Source organism: Watersipora subatra, chromosome 10, assembly GCF_963576615.1.
Source record: "Watersipora subatra chromosome 10, tzWatSuba1.1, whole genome shotgun sequence".
In the NCBI taxonomy this organism is placed as follows: Eukaryota; Metazoa; Bryozoa; class Gymnolaemata; order Cheilostomatida; family Watersiporidae; genus Watersipora; species Watersipora subatra.
This window is the reverse complement of record NC_088717.1, coordinates 11,474,131-11,499,258: the sequence shown is the minus strand read 5'-3', so window position 1 is coordinate 11,499,258 and position 25,128 is coordinate 11,474,131. Positions and strand designations below refer to the sequence as shown.

Sequence of the window (25,128 nt, the reverse complement as noted above, 5' to 3'; positions counted from 1 at the left end):
TATCATTGTCTGATAATCATGACGAGCCTGTTGGTTACCTGTGATAATCGAAAAGAGCTGCAAAAATTATTTGCGAAGTATTGGGTCACGTGATCAGATTACGACTTTACGATTGAATAATGCCGAAAGAAAACTGTAAAGTAGCGAGCATCTATATTTGATACGGGGTCTTCGGTAAAACCCGAAGTGTTTGTCATAAACTAGTGCTAAGATAAGTTTTACATTAAGCTTTTAATTGGCCTTTCAATTCACGTGAGAACATACGTGACAAGACGATAACCAAACTGGAATGACTACGTCAGATAAATAAACAGATTCCAGTCTACGGCGGCTTTTCGTTTTTGAGCTTTTTAGAGCTGGTAATCACATTTCCACGTATTTGACTCCTACAACACAACAGAGTAAGACATGGTGAATCTTTTGATACCAAATAACTGTAATGTGAATTTAGTTGCAAGTCAACCTTTAAGAATATTCTATTCTGGGGTAAGCTCATATGATTTTAGGCAGTGCTTTGGAATACTTTTACGAATCAGTGGTTCAAACTATGAGTCATAACTCATAGTTACTTTGATTTTAAGTACTTATTTAATTAAATTACAAAATATGTGATAATAGCAATATTTGTTCCACTCATTTTGAATGACATTTATAAATAAAGAGGACAACTCCGAAGGTGTTGTTGAAAGGTAGTGCCAGTGTGTTTCAAACATAAGTTTCCCTGCTCTAGTTAATGTAATAGACTCTATATGTTGCACATTCAGTCTTAAACTGTGCTTTATCCAAACAAAGATTTATCCGCATATCGTTATTCGCATAACATTATCCACGTAAATAGATGAAGTTGTTTTCACAATCAGAGTGTATCTTTGCCAAATCTACAAGTAGGTTTTAAGTGCTGATCAAGTTTCTCATCTTTTTTGTACTTTGTCAGATAAAACCTGTTTCTATCTGTTTTTCTTGTTATCAGCTTGTTTCCAATAATGAGACATTCATAACAATAATAATAATAACACATTCTCATGTTTAGCTTTCGTGCAAGAGATAGCAACTACTGTTGTCTGTTTACATTGATTTTTAGTAAGACGTTCTCAAATATGTGTTCCGCTTTCTGCAGAAATACTATAAATCGCTGATAGTGAAACGCTTTACTGTGGTTTTAACATAGAAAATGTTTCACACCTTACAGGAATCTTGTGTTATCTTTAAATGTTATCTCACAGGAGCCCAGGCTGCTTTCATAGCTGATTGCTATTATATGTTTTTATTAATACAGTGAAACAAGTTTAGCTGCTTATCATTTATCATATATTAAACCTGTTTATGACTTGACCATTTGTCATCACACAGTCATGTAATGTAGGTCTAATACCCAACACCTTGTTATGTTTAACAGCATTATTTTTTCGTCCAAGAACAAATTAAATATGAGGATTTGCCTGAATTTGAAGAAGTTATACGAAATATTTATGTTCGGTTTGGTCACTAAAGATATTTTTGTTACCATAACTAGGGTGTATCTAGCCAGAACCCAAATTAGTGAAATTAATATGTTTAACAACAATAATAATATGTATAATAATAAAATGTATAACAATAATATAACAGTAATAATATATATAACGATATAAAATAACAGACATTTATTTTTATTTGAAATGTTCTCAGCTTTTTAAGAAGTTTCTGTGACCATCTCTTCAAATACCTAACATGGTAGTAAAACTAACCAAGAAGTGCATTAGGCTAGTCACTCCAAGTTTATCACAGCGGTTCTTGTTCAGTGTATTTGACTGTACTGAACCAGTTTCTGATGCATTTTCGTTCAAGTCTTTCTACTGAAAAATAAAATAGAATTCTTTTCAGAGTTTGGACTTGGCATTTTAGAACAACTGTCCTTTCCATCACAAATGCAAATTTGTTCCAAGCCTAGAAACTCGCTTTTTCTCAGTTATCCTTTATTTTGAACAACAAACTGGTAATCTATTAAGTACACTTGAATTTTTCATAGATAATCCATCGATAGAGAAGTCTAGGCCGGAAATCTGCTGTTGTAACTGTGCCCCTGCCTCGCCTCCTCAAATTTCCATGTAAATTACGAAAGTGTAAAAATAGCTTGTTTGTTTTATACTATGAAAAAATAAAAATATAAGAATGCGTTTTGACACTTTTCAAAACCAAACATACTGTTAGTATTTTGTAAATCACAACAGACATAAAAGCACACAAGAGGTTAATACTAAAATAATAAGAGAAGGTGAGAGCGTCAGCTGCCATCTGAGTCGCATCATAAGACTTTTTTTACTTCTACGGTTAGTTTGAGTTCCAAATTTTTATTTGGCGCACGTAAGTGTTCAAGTTGCTATTTTTTAGCACCCAAAGCAAAAAAATCTTTATTTTTTTTGTTTGAACTTGATTCGTTTGAGATCAGAGACATTTGGACACCAAAGTTAGACATCATTGGAAAGTGCACTAACAAGAATAATGCATATAGAACTGACTGTCACCATTTTCATTGCAGTTTAAGAAGGTGCAAGCTTTTTGTCTTTATCTTTGTTTTTGATTGTCCAAAGAAAGGTCTCCATGGCAACATGTGAAGATGCTGTCTTTTGATAAGCTACTATTATTTGTCTTGTTTATTCATTCACATTTTAGATTTTTGTTAACATTTTTAGCTAAAGAAGACCAGAATGATTTAGAGGAGTTAAACATATTCGATGATCTAGACAAAGAACTCACCCTCGACGTCAATGTCAACGTCAGCGATTTCATGACAAAGATTCTCGAGGAAGATGAGTCAGGCAGCGCACCAACGGCAGCCGACAGCGATGAGAAACCGAACCACCAAATGAGCAATGGTTTCCTGGCTACACCACAGCATATCACCTCTAACACAAATACAACAGCTCCGCACTCGCACCATCAGCCACCGCATTCTATTCCTCAGCAGCACCCTAGCAACACTCCTTCTCCACAGCTCCAACAGAACGGTCACCCTTCGCAGCAGGTTAGGGCTTCCACTCATTTGTATAGAACACGGGCTACTAAACTTTTATAAATCTAAGCAATTTATTACTAATACTAGCAAGGTTTTGAATGGAGCTGGTGAAGCTTTCCTATATACTAGCTCTGAACGGGTCTGGATGTAATATAAGTTAATATAGTTAAGACAAATAAGGTTAATATAGTTCTAGGCTACCTTCTAATCGCTATGTTTCCATGAGGCGCATCGTGCGGGTTTGGAGTTGTGTTACCATGCGAATTGAGTGTTTCTATGGACATTCGCATGTTGCCGATTCACTTCGGTGTCTTGTTGAAAAAAAGTAAGGAATTGTACGCTATAGTTGATAGTTAGTGACACAGGTGTTAGCAACGCAAGCACATGAAACTCGATCGAAAAAGGACGACGGAAGTATTGAAAATGTTTAAACTTGAGTAGCTGGTGCGGTATTTTAATGCGCATCATTCGCAATTGCTGTTTCCATTATTCGCAAGCATGATGGATTTGATAGAGTTTTGCGAATCGCAAAACTCGCTTAGCTTGCGGATTTATGTCATTTCCATGATGCAGTTAACTTGCCGATTGGCTCAAATTTACGAATCATGCACGCCAAGGAAACGCAGTGATAGCTTGTTAACTTGAGTCAACATATCTTGACCCTTGTTTTTGTAAGTGCTCTTTTTTTAATGCTGACTTACTGTAGATGATTACACACATCACGTTTTTTGAGAATATTGGACAGTGAATCTTTCAATGCTTCCGTTGACACAGGAAGTGAGTCATGTACATGTAGCCAATAGTTTTGCCTGCATTACTACCTGCTGACGAGTGTCACCAACTCGGTCTATCTGACTCCTGAGTTGGGATATTTTAAGATGATATTGCAGACCAAATCACCTTGACTATTGTATTCTGGGAAGCATCCTGTCTTCTTCTATGCATTCTGCTTAGGGTCAGAGATGCTATAGGCTGGTTGTGCTGGAAATCAAAGCATATGTTGATCAAATTCATTTCCATCTGTTTTTGTCCCACCAAAGGGCAAGGTTTTTCCCCTCTTCAAGTCAAGTTCTGAACATTTTCCTTCTCTGCCTAAAGCTAAAATCAGCAGCATCTGTTTTCATTTCATTATAAATCACTTCCGTCAACATACATATGCCAGCCTAGTCTACAGGTGTAATAATTCACATGATTTGAGAGACCCTTGTCATGACTGTTTCTTCAATTTAATTTTCCGGAAGAAATGTATTTCAAGATGTTTCCCCTTTCGTGCACACTTTTGATTTGATCGCTCATAGGTCGGAGGACAGCCGTATAATCCTAACACACGACACCACGTCAGCAGGCAGATGTCTCATACTCAGGTTCCCTATCAGTCAGTAAAACCAGAAAGAGTAGGCGCTGTCTCTCAAGCGCAGTACAACAGAAGTATAAGCGAGTCAGCATCTGCCATTGCCATGCGGCAGCATATGCAGCAGCCTCTGGAACGACAGGGCAGTCTGGTGAGTGCAACTTCCCAGGTTTCTCAGTTTCAAGATTTGGTCGTTTCATTAATTATTTTTGCACACAGCCAAGCTAGGACTAATGCAGCTACACGATTTGTATAAACATTAATATAAATATAGTATGGTATAGTGGACATGTCTGTTACACATGTATGACTATATCATACAATTGTATCAAGTCTCAAGACATACTCGTAGTACGGAATAATTTATGAAAGGTTTGACTATGAGGAAGCTAGGCTATAAAACATGATTGTTTATTGAAGATCAACATTGAAGATCAACATTGAAGATCAACATAGCTACTTTCTACCCTAATTTGCTTAGATTGTAGAATTGCACTATAAGCTTGTTATTATAAAGTCGGAGTTATCTACTCAATAAAAACCATGAGAGCATAACTTTACATGACTACTCAACAATTTGTCATCACATCCTGCACTTACAGTATATCGTCTGACCTAATATATAAGGCTAGTTTGGGGCCAAAACATTACTTTAACAAATGATATATGCACGATGGCGCGAAATTATTTTAACAATCTCACTAGAGTGTCAGACGAACTTCATACCAAAATTTATAGCACTACTTTTGGATAAACTGAACTGTAAACTCTGTATTTGTTCAAAGTCTATTGTTGGTTCACCCCTCATGTCATTGCACTTTGTGTTTTTAGCCTGGGGAATATGCTAGTAGACAAATGCCACTCGGGCCATATACTGCAGGTAATAAAGCCTTACCAACGCAGGTTATGTCAAGAGGGCCACAAGGTGCACCCATAGGACCAGAATATACCAAATCATTGAGTGTTCCAATTGGACAGCACAGTAAGTTAACCAAAACTGGTTGCTCTTATGTAGGGACTAAGCTAAAAATTTCTGTTCTGAAGGTTTTGTATTGTATGTCTGTTTTCTTTTGCTTCAAGATGAACTCACACAAAATTTTTTGTAGGTTTGATCAGAAAGTGCCGATATTTTTTATCATTACCAATTGTTTTTGATGTTTGAGGTGATCTGATTGCCAGGATGTTTCAAGATTAAAATCAATAAAACTTGATTGTGATTAAAACGCTCGGATCAATCGAAAGTGTGATTGTGACGCATATAATTGCAAAGAGGCGTACATGTACAGCATAGATACGCGTAACACTGCAGCTCAACTATCGCAACGATAACAACTAGTAACGTCGTTTCGCTTTTTTTTCTTGAGTTTTCATTGCGATCAAATTTTATCGATTTTAGTCTATAAACAACCTGGTAGTCAGATTACCTCAACCATCAGAAACAATCGCTAATGATAGAAAAATACCGAAACTTATCAATAAAATCTACTAAAAATTGGATGTAAGTTCATTTTTAAAGGTTATTAATGTCTCATCCCGCCTGAATTACTGGTACCTTGACAGTCTAGTGTGCTGTTAAAAATCGTTCTGAATTACTAGTACTTCGACAGTCGAGTGTGCTGTGAGAGATCATCCTGAATTACTAGTACCTTGACAGTCTAGTGTGCTGTTAAAGATCGTTCTGAATCACTAGTACTTTGACAGTCGAGTGTGCTGTGAGAGATCATCCTGAATTACTAGTACCTTGACAGTCTAGTTTGCTGTGAGAGATCGTCCTGAATTACTATTACCGGTACCCTGACAGTCTAGTGTGCGGTGATAGATCGTCCTGAACTACTAGTACCCTGACAGTCTACAGTGTCAGGTCACAGTGTCAGTCTGCCAAGCTGAATGTCGTGAGTTCAAATCCCGTACAGTGCAAGTTTTTCCTAACCTCCAGCAGTGGCTACAGACTCTTACTATAGTAAATGCTCCATAAGGAAATGGACTGCAGATTAAAATTAGCTCGTGAGTTCTGTGGTGAATTTAACAAGACACAGGGACTTTGCGGCTGCCACCACGTTTTGAGCTTCTATCGATAGTACTACCCAGGCTGTCTAGTGCGCCGTGAGAGATCATTAGGTGTGCTGATACAGCGCAGAGAATAACTATCTACACAAATAGCCACAAACTCTGGAAGGTGGTAGAATAGCGCAAGTAGTAGAGTGCCGGGCGGCAAAGCCGAAAGTCATGAGTTCGAGTTCTATACGAAGCAATCTTTGTTCCCAGTAATGATCGGTGGTTTCGGACTGTCAGATAGGGCTCTTTCTCTAGTAAGGCACCCTTGGCAGTCCGACGGGCTGCGACAGATTGTTAGGTGTGCCAATAAGCGTAGATAATAAGTATGTGCACAATTATTCTTAAAACTGAGAAGGTAAATGATTAGCACAGAAGGTATTGAATGTGGCTTGTTGGAATACCATATAACATGGGTTCAAATCCTGCAAAATGTAATCTTTTACCCTAGCCTCCAATCCTGGTTTCGGACAAATGTGGCTCTTATTATAGTAAACTAGCCGAATGCTTGGCATTGCACGGATAATAAAATAGTTATCCAATGAATTTGAGTAACTTACTAGGTAAGCCAAGGTGCAGACATTAAAACAGTTAGTGTTCGCAGATGGCTTAATAATCGCGTAACTGTCAACCGTGCTAGTTAATGACTCCAGGCACTTTTGTAAGTCTGCCGACCGGCAGGTTCCAAGATGAAATCCTCTGCGATGCAGACTTTTTATTCTTAGATTTTAATCCGGACATACACACAACACACAGACTTTGAGATTTATATATATAGAAGATATAAATATTAGTGATTCTGTACTAGTTAGTTGTATAACAGCCTTTTTGAAAATCTTGCAGGGCATAATTAGTTGCAATTGTTACAGGTGCCCTTCCGGGAGCATACTATTCGCAAATGGCGGGGAGCATGAGAGAGTATCCTGGGGCCACAGGCTACCTCAACTACCCTACTAGTCAGTACCCCCATCATAATCAGCCCATAAACCAGGAGGTTAGTTATAGGACTATTTTACCCGCAGCATGCATAACGTGTTTATTTGTTTTAATGTGTAGTTAAAGTTTGTACGTCAAAGCTTTTCCAAATCAATGACAGAGGTCTGAACAAAGCTGAGATTGGAGAAAGCTTGTTGATGGTATTAGAGGGGTATATTAATCCTATCGATTCTCTTGAGTTGGTTAGACGCTCATAAAAATGCGAACAATCACAACAAATTAAAATAGTTTTAATTAAAGTTTCAATTGACAAAATATTTAAATCTAAATAATATATTAGCAATAAATCATGTATTAAATACATTCTGGTCACTGAATAGACACGAGATGGCAGTCATCTCATGAATTGCTGCAGAAGTCACCTAATCACTCGATCAGAACTATCTTTTAGCGATTGGTAGCCGTTAAAATACTGTCATGACTTTATGCGATCAAAAACGAACAGGCAACTCGGCATTTCCAAGGACATATTTTTTGCTTTTCTCTGCAATGGCACACGAGGTTCTTCGCACCTTATTCTGCAACTGTAAATGCATAAAATATTTTATTTTTACTTAATTGATTGTTTTATTTTTATTGTGTCGTCGGTTACTCAATTATTGACCAGTTCAACATTCGCTCATCTATTGCTGTGGTGTTTAAACCCTGTAAGATAGCCTGGGTCCTGTATATCATCTATGGTAGTTTTTTGTAATAGATGCAATTCGTAGTGTACGAGATCAATACAGAAGAGGTAATGAAGGGTTTTATTGGATTGTCACAATAGCGCTGTCACAGTGTAGAGCAGTGGTTCTTAACCTCGTTGGATGTACCGAACCCGACCGGTTTCATATGCGCTTTCACCGAACTCTTCTTTACTGAAAAATAAAATATGGTTTTTTGTCCCACTCAAGACATATATATGTTTTACTGGTGCACAAACTGAACTGGGCGTTAAAATCACTGTGTTCAAAGAATGAAACCAATACAGTGCATATTTTTTCATAAAGACAGCCTTTCAAATCACTGTGGCTTCTGCTGTTGCCTTTGAGAGACCTCCACCATATTCCTGAAACTAGCTGACCAAACCTCTAGGGTTCAATTGAACCCAGGTTATGGGTTTGGAACCCAGGTTAAAAAGTATCAGTATAAAGCAAGTCTTCAATTCATACAGGAATAGCAGAACCATAGTATAAAAACCTAAAGGCAATATGTAAATCAACGTATCTTGTTGCATCTCGGAAAACAATGAAGTGTGAGTGCTTGTAGATTTAATGAGTGGCCGACTATCGTATAAAAGTGTGCTTTAACTATAACGAATGCCTTGTCTTATAAATTGTTCCTTGATTTCTTCATCTTCTCCTCGCTGTCATATATGTATATCTCACTTCTGACTGAGCAGTGAGTAATGCATTGTAGCCGAGTCACCAGTACATCTTGTGAAAAGGGAGATCTCTGCCTTTCATATTTTCTTTTAACATTTCACGTTAACCATTTGACCTCCAACCTAAGCGCAGGTGCTTTCTCTTGTCTTGGAGTGTCTATGTATTTTCTTTACTTCAGTTGACAGTATATGTACATATATACTCCTTTTTGTTGAAAGGAGCTGCACCGTATTAAGGCAATGAAAGCTCAGTTAGCCCGGAGCAACTCTCACACTGGTCTACCTGCTGGGCCGTACTCAGATCCCAGAGCTGTCCCAAGTGGTGGCTACTATCATGCCGTGTCAGAACCTAACGCAGCAGGCATGCATCAAGCCCATCAGCACCCGAGTAAGAAATTTAAAATTTGCTATCTAAAGTTGCACTTGAATTTCAACACATCATTTTCCTAGTTAATTCATGTAGCCATTTGTTACGATTGCGCAACGTAGCAAATATTTGTTGACCTCACAGGTCTTTCACATGGGCCGGCATCAGCTGGAGCTCTTCTCCCAGGGGCAGCAGTGTCTGGTTCAATGCCTCCTGGTTCTGTGGCTGGGGCACACCCGCAATACACCATGCACGCTAGATCTAATTATCCGATGACAATGACCAATGGCGTCGCAGCTGGACCAGTTCTTTCTCGTCAACTCTCCAATCACATTCTTCCTCATGAACAACCAACTCTGAATTCAAAAATCTCCAACATGCCTCAAACTGGTAAGTTTATCAAGTGTGATGGCTATGTAGTAATTTGATACTTGACATACATGTATAATTAAAACTTATATGATATACAAACTAGTAATAATACGTAGAGTGTCATGTTATAACTTACACGAGACTAGCGGAATGCCAGGGTATTCAAAATTAGCTTATAAACAATGAGAGGTATTGTGGTTGCCTGCCACTTGCTACTAGCCTGGCACATTGTCAATGGCTAGTTTGAGTAAGCTTACTAATAAGAGCTACCTGTTTTAACCCCTCTCCATGACATTACGGGGCAACATCATGGAAAACGGTAGCATATTTATTTACACCCATATAACGACATATATCGCTCAATGAATCCATCAAGCTTGTGTGGCTTAACTGGTAAGGATCGGACTGGTGAACAGGAGGATCCGTGATCAAACCTCTCTGTGATACGGATTCTCTACTACTACTCTTGCTACAGCTGGACAATCATAGCAACAGATGAATACTCGAATACACACACAGACTTTGAGAAATAACTATTTATAGATGGTGATAATCATACTGGCACCTAAATAATGTCCTCACTAGTCATATTGCTAAAACATCTGTATGCAAGGTCGCTTCCTGATATATTTTGCCATTGAGTTGCCTGATGACAGTCCTTATCTCATAACCTGTTACAGTCAATGTGTAAAATCAATCTATTTGTGAAATGAATGTAATTTTCAGTCAGTTTACTGATATACAGATGTAACAGATATACAGCTCTATATGGGCATAGAGTATATCAACATTGTGTCTGCGCTTTCTCTATCAGCTAACTTTGTAGCTTTTTGTTATATACTTTGTTTTCAGCTGCTGGACCAATGGCAAATGTATATCCAATGTCAGCGCATCCTAGTATGGCTGGAGCTCCCACATATCCTGCAGTACCCGTCTCCATTAGGTCTCTAAACTCCACAAACCCTGCCATGATTTCCCAGCCTCAGAGCTCCAGTGTACCTCAACACTTGCCGAGACCTGGATCCGCAAGCGGAACTCAAGGTTTGTGCAGACATTTATGTGGAATGTATTTTTATATGAAAACTAGCGAAATGCCCTGCGTTGCACTTGTAATAACATAATTACCCAATAAATTTGAGTAACTTAAACTAGTCTAAATTTTTACTAAATTTAAATTTAATCATGATGTTCAAGCATGCTCGTAGTAACCAATAATATTTACTCTGTGCGTAATTAGTATGACCACAATTATTCCATTGTGTAGCAATTTAGCCGCTTGGCCTAGTGGATAGTACACCTGCTTGCAGACCTGGAGGTTCGGAGTTAAAATCGACTGCGAAGTGGATTTTTCTTACCTAAAACTTTGACGCAATAACTGGACACATGTACGACATACAGACAAACATTTATATCTATAGAATGCCGGTGTTGCCCGAGTAATAAAACAGTCTTTTCGCAGAAACTTATCTTTATAACATATGCAACAATTATGATTTCAACTTTTAAACTTCACATCATGAGCAAAGTGTTTTTGTGCAGTTCAAAAAAATTAAGAGAAAAGATAAACGATGAGTACATTGAAGCGGGTGTTTAAAAAAGATTACTGTTGCAGCCGAAGTTCGCGGTATTCAAAGTTTTGATGGGCGATGCTACTACCTTTTGATGCTGGTACAAATGGAAAAAATGAGATATTGAACGTTCTTTATCTGACCAAATGGAGAGAGAATGTAAAGGCAATTCCTGCTCCAGATGGTGCAGTTGTCTACATGAAAAGATCTTGGCTTTTACATATTTGCCGAAACGGGAAATATGAGTGCAATGGCACATTCAAAATTGAAATGGCACTTTGGAAAATTACAAATTAAAAAATGAGTAATGGTAAAAAAATTAGCTTTTAAACAAAATTTCAAAAAAATAATAAATGCAAAAGGTAATATTAGTTAATAATAAAAAGTGTGCAAATGCGAAAAGGATATACAGTATATGGTGAGGAGAACAGAGCAAGGAGAGCAGTAAGAATGGCTTATCCTTGTGGTAATGGTATATGGTAAGAGAGATGGGTGTGATAATTATGGAGTTGTGGTTACATGCACTTGTTAGTAAACTTGTGGTAATGGTATATGGTAAGAGAGATGGGTGTGATAATTATGGAGTTGTGGTTACATGCACTTGTTAGTAAACTTGTGGTAATGGTATATGGTAAGAGCGATGGGTGTGATAATTATGGAGTTGTGGTTACATGCACTTGTTAGTAAACTTGTGGTAATGGTATATGGTAAGAGCGATGGGTGTGATAATTATGGAGTTGTGGTTACATGCACTTGTTAGTAAACTTGCGATTTGAATTTCAAGAGTTCTAATCCATTACGAAGGTGGTTTTTCGTCGCTAAAGCTTTATCGCTATAATTGGACAAACACTGAGATTTATATATATAGACTGAAACCCTGGCAGTCTAGTGTGCCGTTAGAGAAGAACTATACCTACGATCCGTCGATAGAAACAAGCGCGTAGCCGAGAGTTTCTATCGTTTCTGTTAGAGTCGTGGCCCGACATGCTGAACATTGCGGCTTTGAATCTTGTATGGCGTTATTTTCTTCCAACCTTTAAGTATGACTTCTGACAAACAGACAGTCATGCCTCTTATAGTAAAGAAGATTGGGTAGTTCAGTATCCAAAGTTCCTGCTCCGCATCGGTAACAAATGTCTACCAATAAATTATAAACAAAATCGAGTGATTTATTTTAGGAATGCTCGAGTCTAATATAGCATCAAGCAAAAAATTATCTTCGACATTTCTGCAACAATGTTGCCATTGTATTGGAATAGTTGATTCAATATACAAGATACGGATATGTATTGCATGCTCCAAATTTTATAAACAAAAATTTGCAGAATTGTCAGTTTTTTGTCAGTTTTAGCTCTTCAGCTCATTTTATCCTTCAACTACTGTTAAAAAGCAACGGTTCCGATATGGAATTACGACTTATCATGAAAAATGGATTCAGTGTCGAGGTGAATTTTGGCATTTCCAGCATTTGAGCATTTCCATGGTAACACTGTAGCCAACCGATGACACAAGGAAGATAACCACGTTGTGGGTGACATGGCTTTGAATCAGTTGAAAATTGGCAGTTGATTCGATAGTTGTATAGTTTGGTGGAAAGATGACTGGTTGAAGCGTAATGTCGAAGCTAGCACATAACCAACACAATATTTTAGTAACTAATTATTTTTCATGAAATTCTTTTTAGATTTTTGTATAAAAATAAGTCATGCAATATCTTGTTTTTTTGTGTGTCTGTTATAAAGGTGGTCAAAAATTAACATTTTGGATGGTTTTTCCATAATATAAACCAAGCCATTTTTCTGTCAATATTGGCAAGGGATTGGCGCTCGCTGTGTAGCCTTTGACAGGGGTTTTAATCTTTTTCAAAATGTATGTTTTAGGGTAAATCCAAATTTTAGGTTAAATCCGAATTAATATTACTGTTAGTATATGGGTGTCACCAAGTTGGACGTCTTATTTTTAGTTCTCCCTCAAAGTCACATGATCTCCAATTCCCGGCAGCCGTCTATGCACTCTCATGTGATGCACAGATCTCCCTCCACCGGCATGCACCCACCAGGACAGCAGATGGTGCCACAAACTGTGTCTCCTCCCCAACCACAACAGTCTGTACCCGGCCCACAAACCCATTACAATATGCCTCAGTCTATGCCTCAGTCTATGCCTCAAATGCATGGTCAGCTGTCACACCATAGCATGCAGCACAGAGTGATCCAACAACACGGTATGACACAGCCTTGCTCGGCAGCTCTCAATCTACCCCCTCAGCACAACCAAGGTCAGGGCAGTGAGCAACCACCGATGCATGCACAGCAGTTGCAGGAAGATCTCAATGACCTTGAACTTATCCTCTCCTCGACATAACAGATTGGGGTTGTGCAGATATATTTTTGTACAGTAAATATATCAAGTGTAGGTAGCATTTTTTAAAAATAGTTTTGTTAAAACTGCACTTTTTTGTCTCCGCAATTGCAGTTTTTATTGCAGAGAAATAACTTTTGAAGACGTAGGCCATTTCATTCCCAATGGTTTAATTATTTTTATTTATTTTGTGTAATGTAAATATTAGAATTTTTATTGTATTATATTTGTAATATTTGACAACTCAGAGCGCATTTATTTCAATACTGCCATCCCATATACATTGGCTCCCTTTAGCCCTTCTGAATCAATGCTGCACAGTTACATAATCAGGTTCTGACCCAATTACTTTGCACTGCTCAGCTGGTATGTGAACACTGACCTATATAGTTCTTATTGCTCACTGCTCCACTGAGCAGAAGTTAGTGCGCATTTCCAAAATTTTTGTATGAAATTAGTGATTTTCCAAACCGCAGAAAAAGCCGTACATTTCAGAAAAAATAAATACCCTGTAAACTATATTAACTTCAGGTCTTTAACTGTTGAATATAAGATGTGGTTAGTCAGTATTTACAAGACCATTCAACATTAGGCACATTAAATATGGCTGAATGACAGCTTATTACGCACAGTAAACCTGAAAAAGCCTTGAAAATGAAGAGTTTCATTAGCATGCATAAAAATTTTGAAAACTTGGTTCTTTGAGCAAACTGAAACCTTATCTGGTAAAGGGGAGATATCTCTCTGGTAATTCCCAGCCTCACTCTATTGACATATCGGGTTGAAGCCATGGTGCCATTCGCAAAACATTTGACAAAGATATCAAGAGTATATCGATCTACTGAAGAAAACAAAAATGTAGGATGAAGTAACCTGCACAGACAAAACCATCAGACAGATTTTCACCAAGTCGTGTGGAAATAAAATTGAGGAGGGTAGGCTATGCACATTTTACTCTAGCTGAAACTTTCTACTGACATAACTGAGCGCCGGTGAGAGACTGCCTGCAACACTAACCCCAAGATGTGGTTTTTTCTATTATTGGTTTGGGTGAACAACGAGCTAATTTTTTATGCCAAATTTTTCCAAGTCCGTAAAGCAGCTTTAAAACTACAATAACGAAGAAGCGATTCCATGCTCCAAGAAGTGAGACCATGCTCCAAGAAGTGAGACTATGCTCCAAGAAGTGAGACTATGCTCCAAGAAGTGAGACCATGCTCCAAGAAGTGATTCCATGCTCCAAGAAGTGATTCCATGCTCCAAGAAGTGAGACCATGCTCCATATTATAAAGATGACACACCTTCTGCTCCACTTCTTTGTTTGTAAATATGTATAGACAGTACACACACTTTCTGCTAGATACCAAAAAGATCACCATTAAATAAAAAATTTCAAAGTTAATAAACATTGAATTTGATCTATAAATAATAATAGCAATATTTTTATTTATCATAGATTATCAAAAAAAGAAACAATATATTTTAATACTTTTCTATATTATTTTTGAATGTTGCTAAATGTTACACACTCAGAGTGGTAGTGAAATTGTGAGAAGTCGAGTTGCTGAAGCAACACTTTAAAAAAAAACTTCTCCATTGTATGTGAAATGTAATTTAGTTTCCAGTTTATTACAGCTGGTGTGACAATAGCTTTACCGCTCAATTTGTTGGACATCCGCCAAAATTTATAATATACTTTTAGGACTGTTTTATACTAATATTTTTGATAGAGCATGCTGCAAATCTGTTCATTTCCCTCTGTATTAAGCTCTACAAAAACTGCAGTCCAACTCACAAGTCATTACTGGCAGAAACCCATGCGTTGTGCGAAATTATCTCAACAAGGCGGGTGCTATTCCTGCTCATCCATTGCGTCTTATCATAACGCAAACAAAAACGCATGTAGGCTAACATTCAGATGGATTCATAGACATACGAGCAGCAACAGGACAGACGCTAACAGGTGATAGACGCGTGGACATATGAATTGCGACAAAGCAGGTATGAACAGGTGGCATGATAAAGTAGTTCTGGTCACAGGAGCTTCAACAGGAATAGGGAAAGCTACAGCGAGAAGATTATTAGAGCATGGCATGACAGTGGTCGGGTGTGGGAGAAGATTAGAGGCCTTACAGGTAAGAGCTAAAAAGTCGCAACTAATTTCAGTGTTAACTTGCTACTGTATCAATTCCAATCCCTCAATCAATTCAAATTCATTTCTCAAATCATAATTAAGCGTTTTAGTGCTTTTAGGGCATATCAGTTAGTGAGCTACATATTCACTGAAAATGGTTAAAAATGAAAAATATACTTTTCTGGAGTCTAATAAAGAAATAGAAGAGTGATGTGAATGGATGCTGCCATGCCACTGAGTATTCATGAAGCAGTGATACTTGTTTCGTTTATTACCAAAACTTTCACTCTGACATAGGCATGCTATGTATGAGTTGATGTACGTGTTATTTTTTACATGGTTAATTCTGCAGTGTTTAAAAATTCTAAATCATAGCATTTTAAAATACCCAACATCTATAACTACGAAAATTAATACGGTGAGACAAATAAATGGCTAATAATGACACTTTTGTTCTGGCTGAAAACAGCAGCGTTGTTGCTGTCATAGCATCTACCATTAGTTCTGCTGCTAGCATAACTGTTTGCTAAGTTGATGAAGTAGAAACTTTAAAAAATTGGAAAAAATTATATCTTTGTTATGATTTGCTTATCAGCAAAATGCAGACAAATAGCAAAATAACTTTTTAGACAATTATGAGTGTAGAGCGTAACAATTCAAGTAGAATATTGTAAAGCAAAAAGGCTAATAGAGTCTAATTCAAGCAAAAGGCTAATCACTTTACTTACATCAGCGCTGCTCGGATGCTTGTAAATAGTTGCTGTCTAATGGTAACGAAATATTGCAAGACATGAGTTCACTTTCTAATTAAAATAGACTTTTATGAAATATCAAGTATGCTTGTTAAGCTTTTTATCAATTGCTTTGCATTTTCTGTTGACCGTTGAATAACACAGGAATTGGAGGTCGAGCTTGGGTCTATCGGAGAGTTGACAGTCATCGCGTGTGATGTGAGCGATGAGGAAGACGTAGTTTCAATGTTTTCAAAGATAAATAAAAAATATGGAGGAGTTGATGTCTGCATCAACAATGCAGGTCTGTCATATCAGTCGCCAATCTTGAGCGGAGAGTCAGCAGATTGGCAGCGAATGTTTAATGTAAGTGGAATCTCATAGAAAAGAAGTTGCAAAATTAGACTGAAGTATGCAGTGTAATATTGCCATAATTAAAGCACCTGCGGGTCCTGCCAGTAATACGGACAAATGCTTCCACGCAAGCTGGAGAGGAAATTGTTGGCATTATTTTAGCTTCATTATTGATAAATTTGACTTTTCTAAACTACCAAAAATAATTAAAAGCTTAACCGCTGTAATGGCAGAAAAAAAGCTATCGGCCAGAAGTCATATGAAAAGATGTATTCCTAGAATGAACACCTGCAAACAAGACAGCGTAGCCATAACTAGCGCTGTAGATGTGGCATACTTACGAAATAGATTTTAGAGCTTTAAGAATGTCAAAATAATTGTATCTTTTCTGTGATAAGCTGATGTTTCTTCTCTCAGATGGGAACAGACGAACCTGCATGTTTTATCTATACTATAAAACATGATACTATCTAGGTCAATGTTATCGGGGTGCTGACTGTGACAAGGGAAGCGGTGAAGTCGATGAAAGCTAAGAGGAGCGAAGAAAGCCATATTATCAATATAAACAGGTGAGTAGGTCAACACTGTGAACACTACAAGTTGGACACCAAAATGTTGTCTGGTTATGTAACAACCGAGGTTTTTATCAATGTAGTTGCTTGCGCTTTTTTAAATGAAATACAGCAGACACTCCGTATACCGTATACCTCCTATAACGTAAATTTCAGATATCATAAAAATTTTATGTGAATTTTTATTCTTCTTAATACGTAAAAACTTTATGTGAAGTTTGTGCTTCCTACTACGTAAAAAATTTCATATAATGTGAAGTGTCAAATCAGGCAAGTGTTCAATTTCGATTTTAATGTTAGTTTATCTCGCCGCACTTGCAGAAAAAAAACAGCGTGCGTAGAGCGTTATATCTATTATATAACTTTCGCGACATTCTAGTTCGTCATAATAGATCGTTAAATGTCGACAAGAAGGAGAATAGGATAGCTGCGCAATTGTTCATAAATACAAAGGCGATCTATTGGTGCAGATGTTACAGCGTCGGTTTAACAATCTGAATGTCACGAGTTGGAATATCGTTGAAAGTTATCTTTTATCCTAATCTTGACCCCTAGATACAGATAGATGATGAACAGCTAGAACTGCTTTTTGTAGTAAAAAAACCGTTGTTTTGCTTTATTGTAGACGTACAAAATATTTGCTATTAGTTTTACTTTGTAGACTAAACTTTGCTGTTTAAAAAAAATAAGCAAATTATTGTAAATGAACATTGAAAATGTGCAGTTCCCATCAATTTGTTGTTAAATTATAGCAATCATGGTCTATAAAACCAGTAAGATTGATCATAAAAAACAGTTGTCGATACAAACCAATAATACTGCAATTACAGTACAGCCCACAAATTAAAAGAGTCAAGTTTTCCTTTTTGCATGGCCAAAGGGGTAAGTTCGGAAAGATCTTGGACCGGATTAGGCGATTTACATGTATTTTACTGTTCTTATAACGTAAACGTTCCTGGAACGGATTGTTTATGTTGTAGGAGCGCTTACTGTATTTGTTTTATATTGTTATATTTTTTAGTTTGCAGATTTGTGATATATGTTCATCAAACAATTATTTTCTTAGAGAGAATAGGATAGAAGATTCATGCAGGCGACTGATGGTTTGTCATTTGTCCTCGAGCCAGATCTTAAGATCAAAGTTCTGTTTTTATATTTTTGCAAGCTGCTCTTAGTACAGGATGCCAGTCGCGATAGGACTCGTAGCTCCGTAGACTAAATATGGCACATCTATAAAAAGCCTTTCTTCAAGGTTACAACAGATTTTGCTTCATTAGATTGCAAAGCCACTGTTTTTAGTGCAGAAATTTGTCACCGAGACATGCGTAAAGCTAAGAGTACAGCTAACTTTTGTTTACCATTACGAAATATTAGTTTTTTCAGTACTGGTTTCAATGACTTCGATAAAAACAAGTTTCTTCAATCAGATTGTAAAGAAACATGTTAGAGCTTCACATAAATAAAAGATGGTTGATGTTAGTGTGAAAACAGAGCCAGCATATGGAAGACAAATGTCAAAAATTAAAAACCTAGCGATACTTTTCAAAATTTAGTCACTTTTCACGATACAAAGCCATGGTTCCATTGTTCACATAATTATTTTCTGAGGAATGTACAGTTTCTGATATGACTTGACTTCTAATATAATAACTAGACAACTATCTCCAAATCATTTAGCTTACAACTCGGCGTGAAATTAGCTTAAAAACTGTGAAAATTATTTTTTAATGAGCATTTTTAAGAAGGTTAAACAAACAGTTATCAAATTTATATTCAAATTCAAAATGACTGACTTCCTGAGTCAAGTAAAATATTTGCCGCTACATTGAATGCTGCAAAAATACTCATCATATTTATTCGAGTATAACGCGCATAATCTTTTACTGATTTTCAATCAAAAATTAAGAGTACCAGTTGGATGTGACTAGATATGGGTAGTTGTATACCTGTAGCACACTGATGCCTGATAAACCTTTATCATGTCTGGAGCACACAATCCAATCCTTATCAAAGCAAAACGTACAAAAAAGTTTTCGTAACAACTCTACGCATAACTAACATCTTGTGTCGCTTTGAATAAACAGTTGCGAAATTGCTACTGAATTTGTGATAGCATCTTTGCCACCTTGTTGATAAACGATGCTTCCCAGGTAATGTTATTATTGGTATACCCTAGATATTTTAAGTATGTCAGACTAAAAATATTTTACATATAATGATTAATATATACTGGAAGTTATTGGTTACAATGTGAATTTTTTATACCAACGTTCATTCACTGTTCAAGGGTGTGTTGTACCCACATACATATGGTAATCATACGTGTTCCATCATCCTCTGCCGACCCTAATCTCTGTTTTGTTCCAGCCATACAGATAGATTGCACTACTTATACCAACATCACTTATAGCAATATAACAGTGCTGCTGGAAGCTGGTGGGACGTGTCACTAAGTTGCCTCTTTTTGTCTAAAATCAATCGCTAAATCTTTCCTATAATAGAAGCGGTGTCCAAAGCTATTGCTTTGCAAGGGATTAGAATGCACAACACTTTGCATAGCTGTCTGGCACTTTGCTACTTGTACTAATCATTCACCTTTCAGGACTGTAATAATTGTACATACTTATTCTCTGTGCCTTATTGGCACTCCTGACGATCTCTCATAGTACTCCAGACTGCCAGGATACGTACCAACCATAATACTTGCTTTTCTACGAGAGAAGCGAGCTTCTGTTTGGTGTGTTTCACTGGTGAAAAGCGAATAGTAAAATATTGAATGAAAGCCTTGCAGTGAGAAAACTAACAACTTAATCTAAAAAGAAAAACAACATTTTTTAAATTTGTAATAGGGCATTTGTTACTATCAGTTGAGCTTTGAATAAACATTTATTTTTATATGATCATCAATAGAATTTGTTTTTACTGATTGCCAAATGTGAACAGAAGTTTTTAAAGAACAAATTATTGGGAAAGTTACATAATCCTTTTACTATGTATGCAAAAGCCATAGAATATTACCCATAGAACATCACCCATAGAATATCACCCATAGAATATCACCCATAGAATATCACCCATAGAATATCACCCATAGAATATCACCCATAGAATATCACCCATAGAATATCACCCATAGAATATCACCCATAGAATATCTGTAGAAAATGTATGCTCTACAATTACAAAAGTAGAGCGGTCTTTATTTAGCTAATATAATGTGCAATAATTGTAACAAAGATTTGATAGACATTGTATATACACTTATGATTTTTATTGATATAGCAATTGACTGTGTTTAGACCGCGAGATCTCTGCTTCACTGGCAAATTAAAGCTAATTTAGACATGTTTATTCCCACATTATGTCTACAAGATAAAATCAAAATCTTTCTAAAGCAAAAACTTGATTTTACCTTAACTCATGGCTTCAAGGCAGAAATCAACTTGACTGTTCTTAGCTGTCATAGTGAGCTAATATGCCTGGACTGGTGTTTTATAATATCGAAAAAGCAAAAGTACCCCAGCAGCACTTCGCAGAGAAATTATTTACCACACTGTCAATTACTTTCTCCAAAAAAATTGTACGAGTATGACACAGGAGTTGTCATACCTGTGCTTTTATAAAGTAAAATGTTTTAACCATGAGATTTAGAACTACTTGTAAATAAGGTTCATCTATTTGAACCTGCAGTTTGCTCAAGGGCGCATTCAGGGGGATACAACTATGAGGTTACATAAAGTTGTAAAAAAATAATAACCTAGTTATTTTTGCAATTATAAGATAACTGAAATAGAAAATACTATTGCTTTTGTTTATACAATGCGCTAATGCGTTGTAGTAAAAGATATTCAAGAAACGAATTGTGCTTAGTTTGATGCTGCCTGTCTTTTTAGTCTATCTGGCCATAAAGTCATCAACAACCCAGCAATCCATGTCTACTCAGCAACGAAATTTGCATTGACTGCCATTACACAGGGCACCCGCTTTGAGCTCCAGGCTGAACAACCAAGCGTCAACTGTCGAGTGTCGGTAAGCATCGCTAAGGAGCTAGATAGCAACAACACTTAGAGAAAGTCTTGCCATTTGTGGCAAGGCGGGTATAGGAGACACTGCAATGTGTTAAAAATGATTGTAATTCCATGCTAATTCCGCGTTCAAAATTGCATCATGGCTACTTTGTAAGATTTACATAGAATTATCAGTAGAACAAATAGAGAGATTTGTTGGTACTTTGCATATTGAGTAGTCACGAAAGTGTATGAAACCTGGGATGTTGACAAATGTAACAAATAGGAATGTACATACAAACAATGACAGAACCAATTTATGAACCAAAACAATTCAGAACCAATGACAGGGCCAAAAGTACTTAGTATGATGATAAAATAGATCAGGATATCTAACCTGTTTTTTCATAGTTGGGCAAAAGAATTGAGAATGTTACAACATACCGGTAAAAGTTAAAATATAATAATAATTATTATTATTTATTATCTACTGTTAGCTCAACAGCAAACAAGACATCGCTAAAACTAACCACTTGCTAAAATGTTGATTTATGATGGCAACTCTGATCTTTAGATAGACCAAAATAACTTAACACAAAAGAATTGCAAATATAAGTGAGAAAAGAACTACCAAATGCACAAAACACCATCTATATCACTAGAGCAAAAACGCCATGTAAAACGGATGTCTTGCATCCCCCTCGTAAAAGCAAAGATGACATGCATCCTACACGTACGAATTACCACATCAACAGCAATTTTCAGTCTATGGTGTTCTTGAAAAACTTTGCAAAAACAGTAGTTTCGAAAAAAAAGAACAGCCACAGCTTAAAACTGGGTGGCCATTCTCAAGTAAAAGATAAATAATATAGACAGACATGTTTGGCTTGGTCAAATTTAGGGTTTGCTGGTTTTTAAAGCTAGATATGTATAACCATAGCAACCAAAAAGGTGCTAATACATTCTGCTGTAAAACTAGTTAAAATTGAATGCCACTAGTCTATGCTATGTACATACACTTCTGGTGCTCATCCTGGCACTGGTAATCAGAAACACTTCTGAGCCAAGGTAAGATTTACCTAAGAGCAAGCAAGTTGCTGTTAATTCTCAGATTAGCTCTTAACATAACTGACTTTTCCTCAAGGAAGACAACTCCCTTTACAAAGTGCTAAGGACATCATTTGCAGGCAAAGTAAAATAGATTATCACATCGAGTGATTTCATTAAATTTCAAACTTGCATACAGAAGCCAAGTTCAAAGACAAATATGGCTAAAAATAACAAAAGTAAATAAATATGTCGACTCAAAGCATCTTTTAAAAAATCCAAAAATGAAAACTTGAAATCCAAGATTTTTGTGATTGCAGTTGCATTTTTGCGTGTCATCCCTGGAAGCGTAGAGACAGCCACTTTCATTGAGTGGTTATGTCATTTAGCTTTAAAGTTTATAAGTTTATTAAAAATCAGTTTTCAATGGTGAAGGCAAGGGTATCCTTGAAGCTGGCCAGGAACAACATTTGCTGTTAGAACTTGTATTCTCTCATCGTACAGAACCATAACATTTGAAACAAGAGTGACAAAAATTTGGCCATGGATCTGTCTATGCAGGGCTTGATGTGTTTTCATAGTAAACAAGTGCTAAACTGCTGCACCGGCTCAATGTAAATTAATCCTACGATTTGATGCTTGGCACAATCCCTATATCTTCAGCAATAAAAGCATTACATATGAAAAAAAAACGTTCATGCTTGCTTTCATTACTATTGTATGGGGTAAGCCCGGTTAAGAGATGAAGCCCACACCTGCTCTCACAGCATCAAAAGGAAAAAACCTGCTTTCATAATAAAAGAATAGAAAACACCCGCCCTCACAACATCAGAGCAGAAAAAACCTGCTCTCAACACCAGAACAGCAACCACCTGGTCTCACATTACAGGAACATAAACCATCTGCTCTCAGCACCAGAACAGAAACCACCTGCTCTCGCATTACAAGAACAGAAATCATCTGCTCTCAAAACCAGAACACAGGACACCTGCTCTCACGTCACAAGAACAGAAAGCACCTGCTCTCACACTACAAGAACAGAAAACACCTGCTATCACAACAGCAGAACAAGAACCATCTGTTTTCGCATCAAAGACCGGAAAATATCTGCTTTCATGACATTAAAACAAAAAACACCTGCTATCACAACATCCTGAGTACAGAAAACACCTGTTTACACCGCATTAGAAAAAAACTCCTGCTCTCACAACATCGGAACAGAGCTAATGGTACTTTTAAGTCCTTTACCAAAAACCAATGGACTGTCAATATTCAATAATGTAACCGATACCATATAACAATAATGATAACAATAGTCGTGATCCAAAGAGTAAAAGGTTCAATAAGAAGAAACAAACGCTAGCATTCTAGAAACCTTGCCCTTAGCTTCCTGTCTTCTCACTAGTGTAATAATTCGAGGTGTGAAATGTGCAAAAACATGAGTGGCCATTTGGATGTATGGCAAGTGATTGCTACTGGCATATTATTTGTAGCAAATCTCTCCCGGACTGGTGGAAACATCATTTGTATATAAAGCGCTAGGAGAACAACGAGCTTCAACAATGTTCCAGTCATTTAAGGTGCGTAACCGTTCTTTAAAAAAGTCCAATCTTTTTAACACTGTCAGTTGGTTGTTGTACAACAGAGCATCTGGACTGCTTGTACAGTCACGACACAAAAAGCATGCAATATATTTAATTGAGGTAAATATAGTGGTGTGGGAAATAAACTGGACTCTTGCCAAAAATTAAAATTCTCATTTACAACATCACTTAGTAATTTTTATTTGCTTATTTCTAGTCGTAGACAGTAAATGACTTGGAATAAGTGAACAAAAATGTAAGTGGTGTGATCATATCGGTACAGATTGTTATCAACTATAAAAAATGAAACATTAACAATTTAGCCTGCATAATAAGTCTTAATGATAACTTTACATTTGGTTTACATATTTGAAATCGGGACAAAATGAGGATTAATTTAATATATAATTTATGGCTATTGACGAAATTCACAATGAATAGCAATGTTGTAAATGAGAATTTGTTTTTCCAGCAGAGGTCCAGTTTATTTCACACACTATGGTATCTGGATTACATCGAACTTTATCATGCCACCAAATTATTTGCTTTTATATGCGCCGCTTTTGGTATATCTATTGACATAAGACTCCCAGTCCATGATATGACTGATCAATAGCTTATATTAAAAAAATGAAGTTTCAAATTAGCACATCTGAACGAGAGAATAAGATAACGAAAACTATTTGCTATTTTTTAAACATAAGCTGAGCAATTCTTTAGAATTTAAGCTTTTCTGTTATACAGGCACTGGAGACTAATGACATAGCAGAAACTGTGATACATATATTAGAGTTACCTGCTCACGCACAAGTTCAAGACATAATACTCACCCCTTATGGTCACAGGCTCTAAGCCGAAACCTCCCAAGCTTGTGTAGATCGTTCAACAAACACTGTTCAACAGCTTGACAATATAGTATTTATGGTGATAGTTCCCATGCTTAGCGTGTTTTATGAGGCATACGATAGGCTGAAGTGTAAACTGAGCAAATACATGAATTATGAATCATCAGCGATTGCCTCGATAGAAAAATAGCTCGCAACAAGGTCTAAACTAACGGTCATGTCACAGTTGACTTATTCAAATCACAAAGCATCTACATCGACCTTGGTCAAAAACGAGTGAGTTTTTGTGAGTGATGAGTCATTTTGAAGGAACGAACTTCTGAACATGACATAGGTCATGGTTAAAAAAAGGACTTAATCTGGCTAGACACATCAATGAAAGACACTATGCCAAAAGTTGCAGCTGTCTGCACCCAAATATAAACCTACA

At 36.8% G+C, this 25,128-nt stretch overlaps 2 protein-coding genes across 2 annotated transcripts in view; both read left to right on the top strand.

Annotated features, from left to right (window-relative positions):
• Positions 1–13,914, top strand: part of LOC137407318 (trithorax group protein osa-like) — a 28,249-nt gene extending 14,335 nt beyond the window's left edge. The window contains exons 5-12 of the mRNA XM_068093936.1: positions 2,673–3,004; positions 4,294–4,497; positions 5,178–5,328; positions 7,268–7,392; positions 8,977–9,145; positions 9,269–9,514; positions 10,349–10,537; positions 13,028–13,914. Coding sequence (XP_067950037.1) covers positions 2,673–3,004; positions 4,294–4,497; positions 5,178–5,328; positions 7,268–7,392; positions 8,977–9,145; positions 9,269–9,514; positions 10,349–10,537; positions 13,028–13,428 — 1,817 coding nt within the window. The 3' untranslated portion in view covers positions 13,429–13,914. The remainder of the gene's footprint in view (positions 1–2,672; positions 3,005–4,293; positions 4,498–5,177; positions 5,329–7,267; positions 7,393–8,976; positions 9,146–9,268; positions 9,515–10,348; positions 10,538–13,027) is intronic.
• Positions 13,915–15,428: 1,514 nt separating this feature from the next.
• LOC137407319 (dehydrogenase/reductase SDR family member 11-like) lies at positions 15,429–24,719 on the top strand. The gene is made up of 6 exons (XM_068093937.1): positions 15,429–15,560; positions 16,456–16,656; positions 17,119–17,213; positions 21,110–21,245; positions 23,764–23,850; positions 24,598–24,719. The coding sequence occupies exons 1-6, from the start codon at positions 15,429–15,431 to the stop codon at positions 24,703–24,705; spliced, it is 759 nt and encodes a 252-aa protein (XP_067950038.1). The 3' UTR covers positions 24,706–24,719.
• The last annotated feature ends 409 nt before the right edge of the window (positions 24,720–25,128 follow it).

Coding starts and splice junctions, on each gene's coding strand:
- LOC137407319 (XM_068093937.1), top strand. CDS start 15,429: ATGAACAGGTGGCATGATAAAGTAGTTCTGGTCACAGGAGCTTCAACA. Junction 15,561..16,455: donor GAAGATTAGAGGCCTTACAG/GTAAGAGCTAAA, acceptor TGAATAACACAG/GAATTGGAGGTCGAGCTTGG. Junction 16,657..17,118: donor ATTGGCAGCGAATGTTTAAT/GTAAGTGGAATC, acceptor GATACTATCTAG/GTCAATGTTATCGGGGTGCT.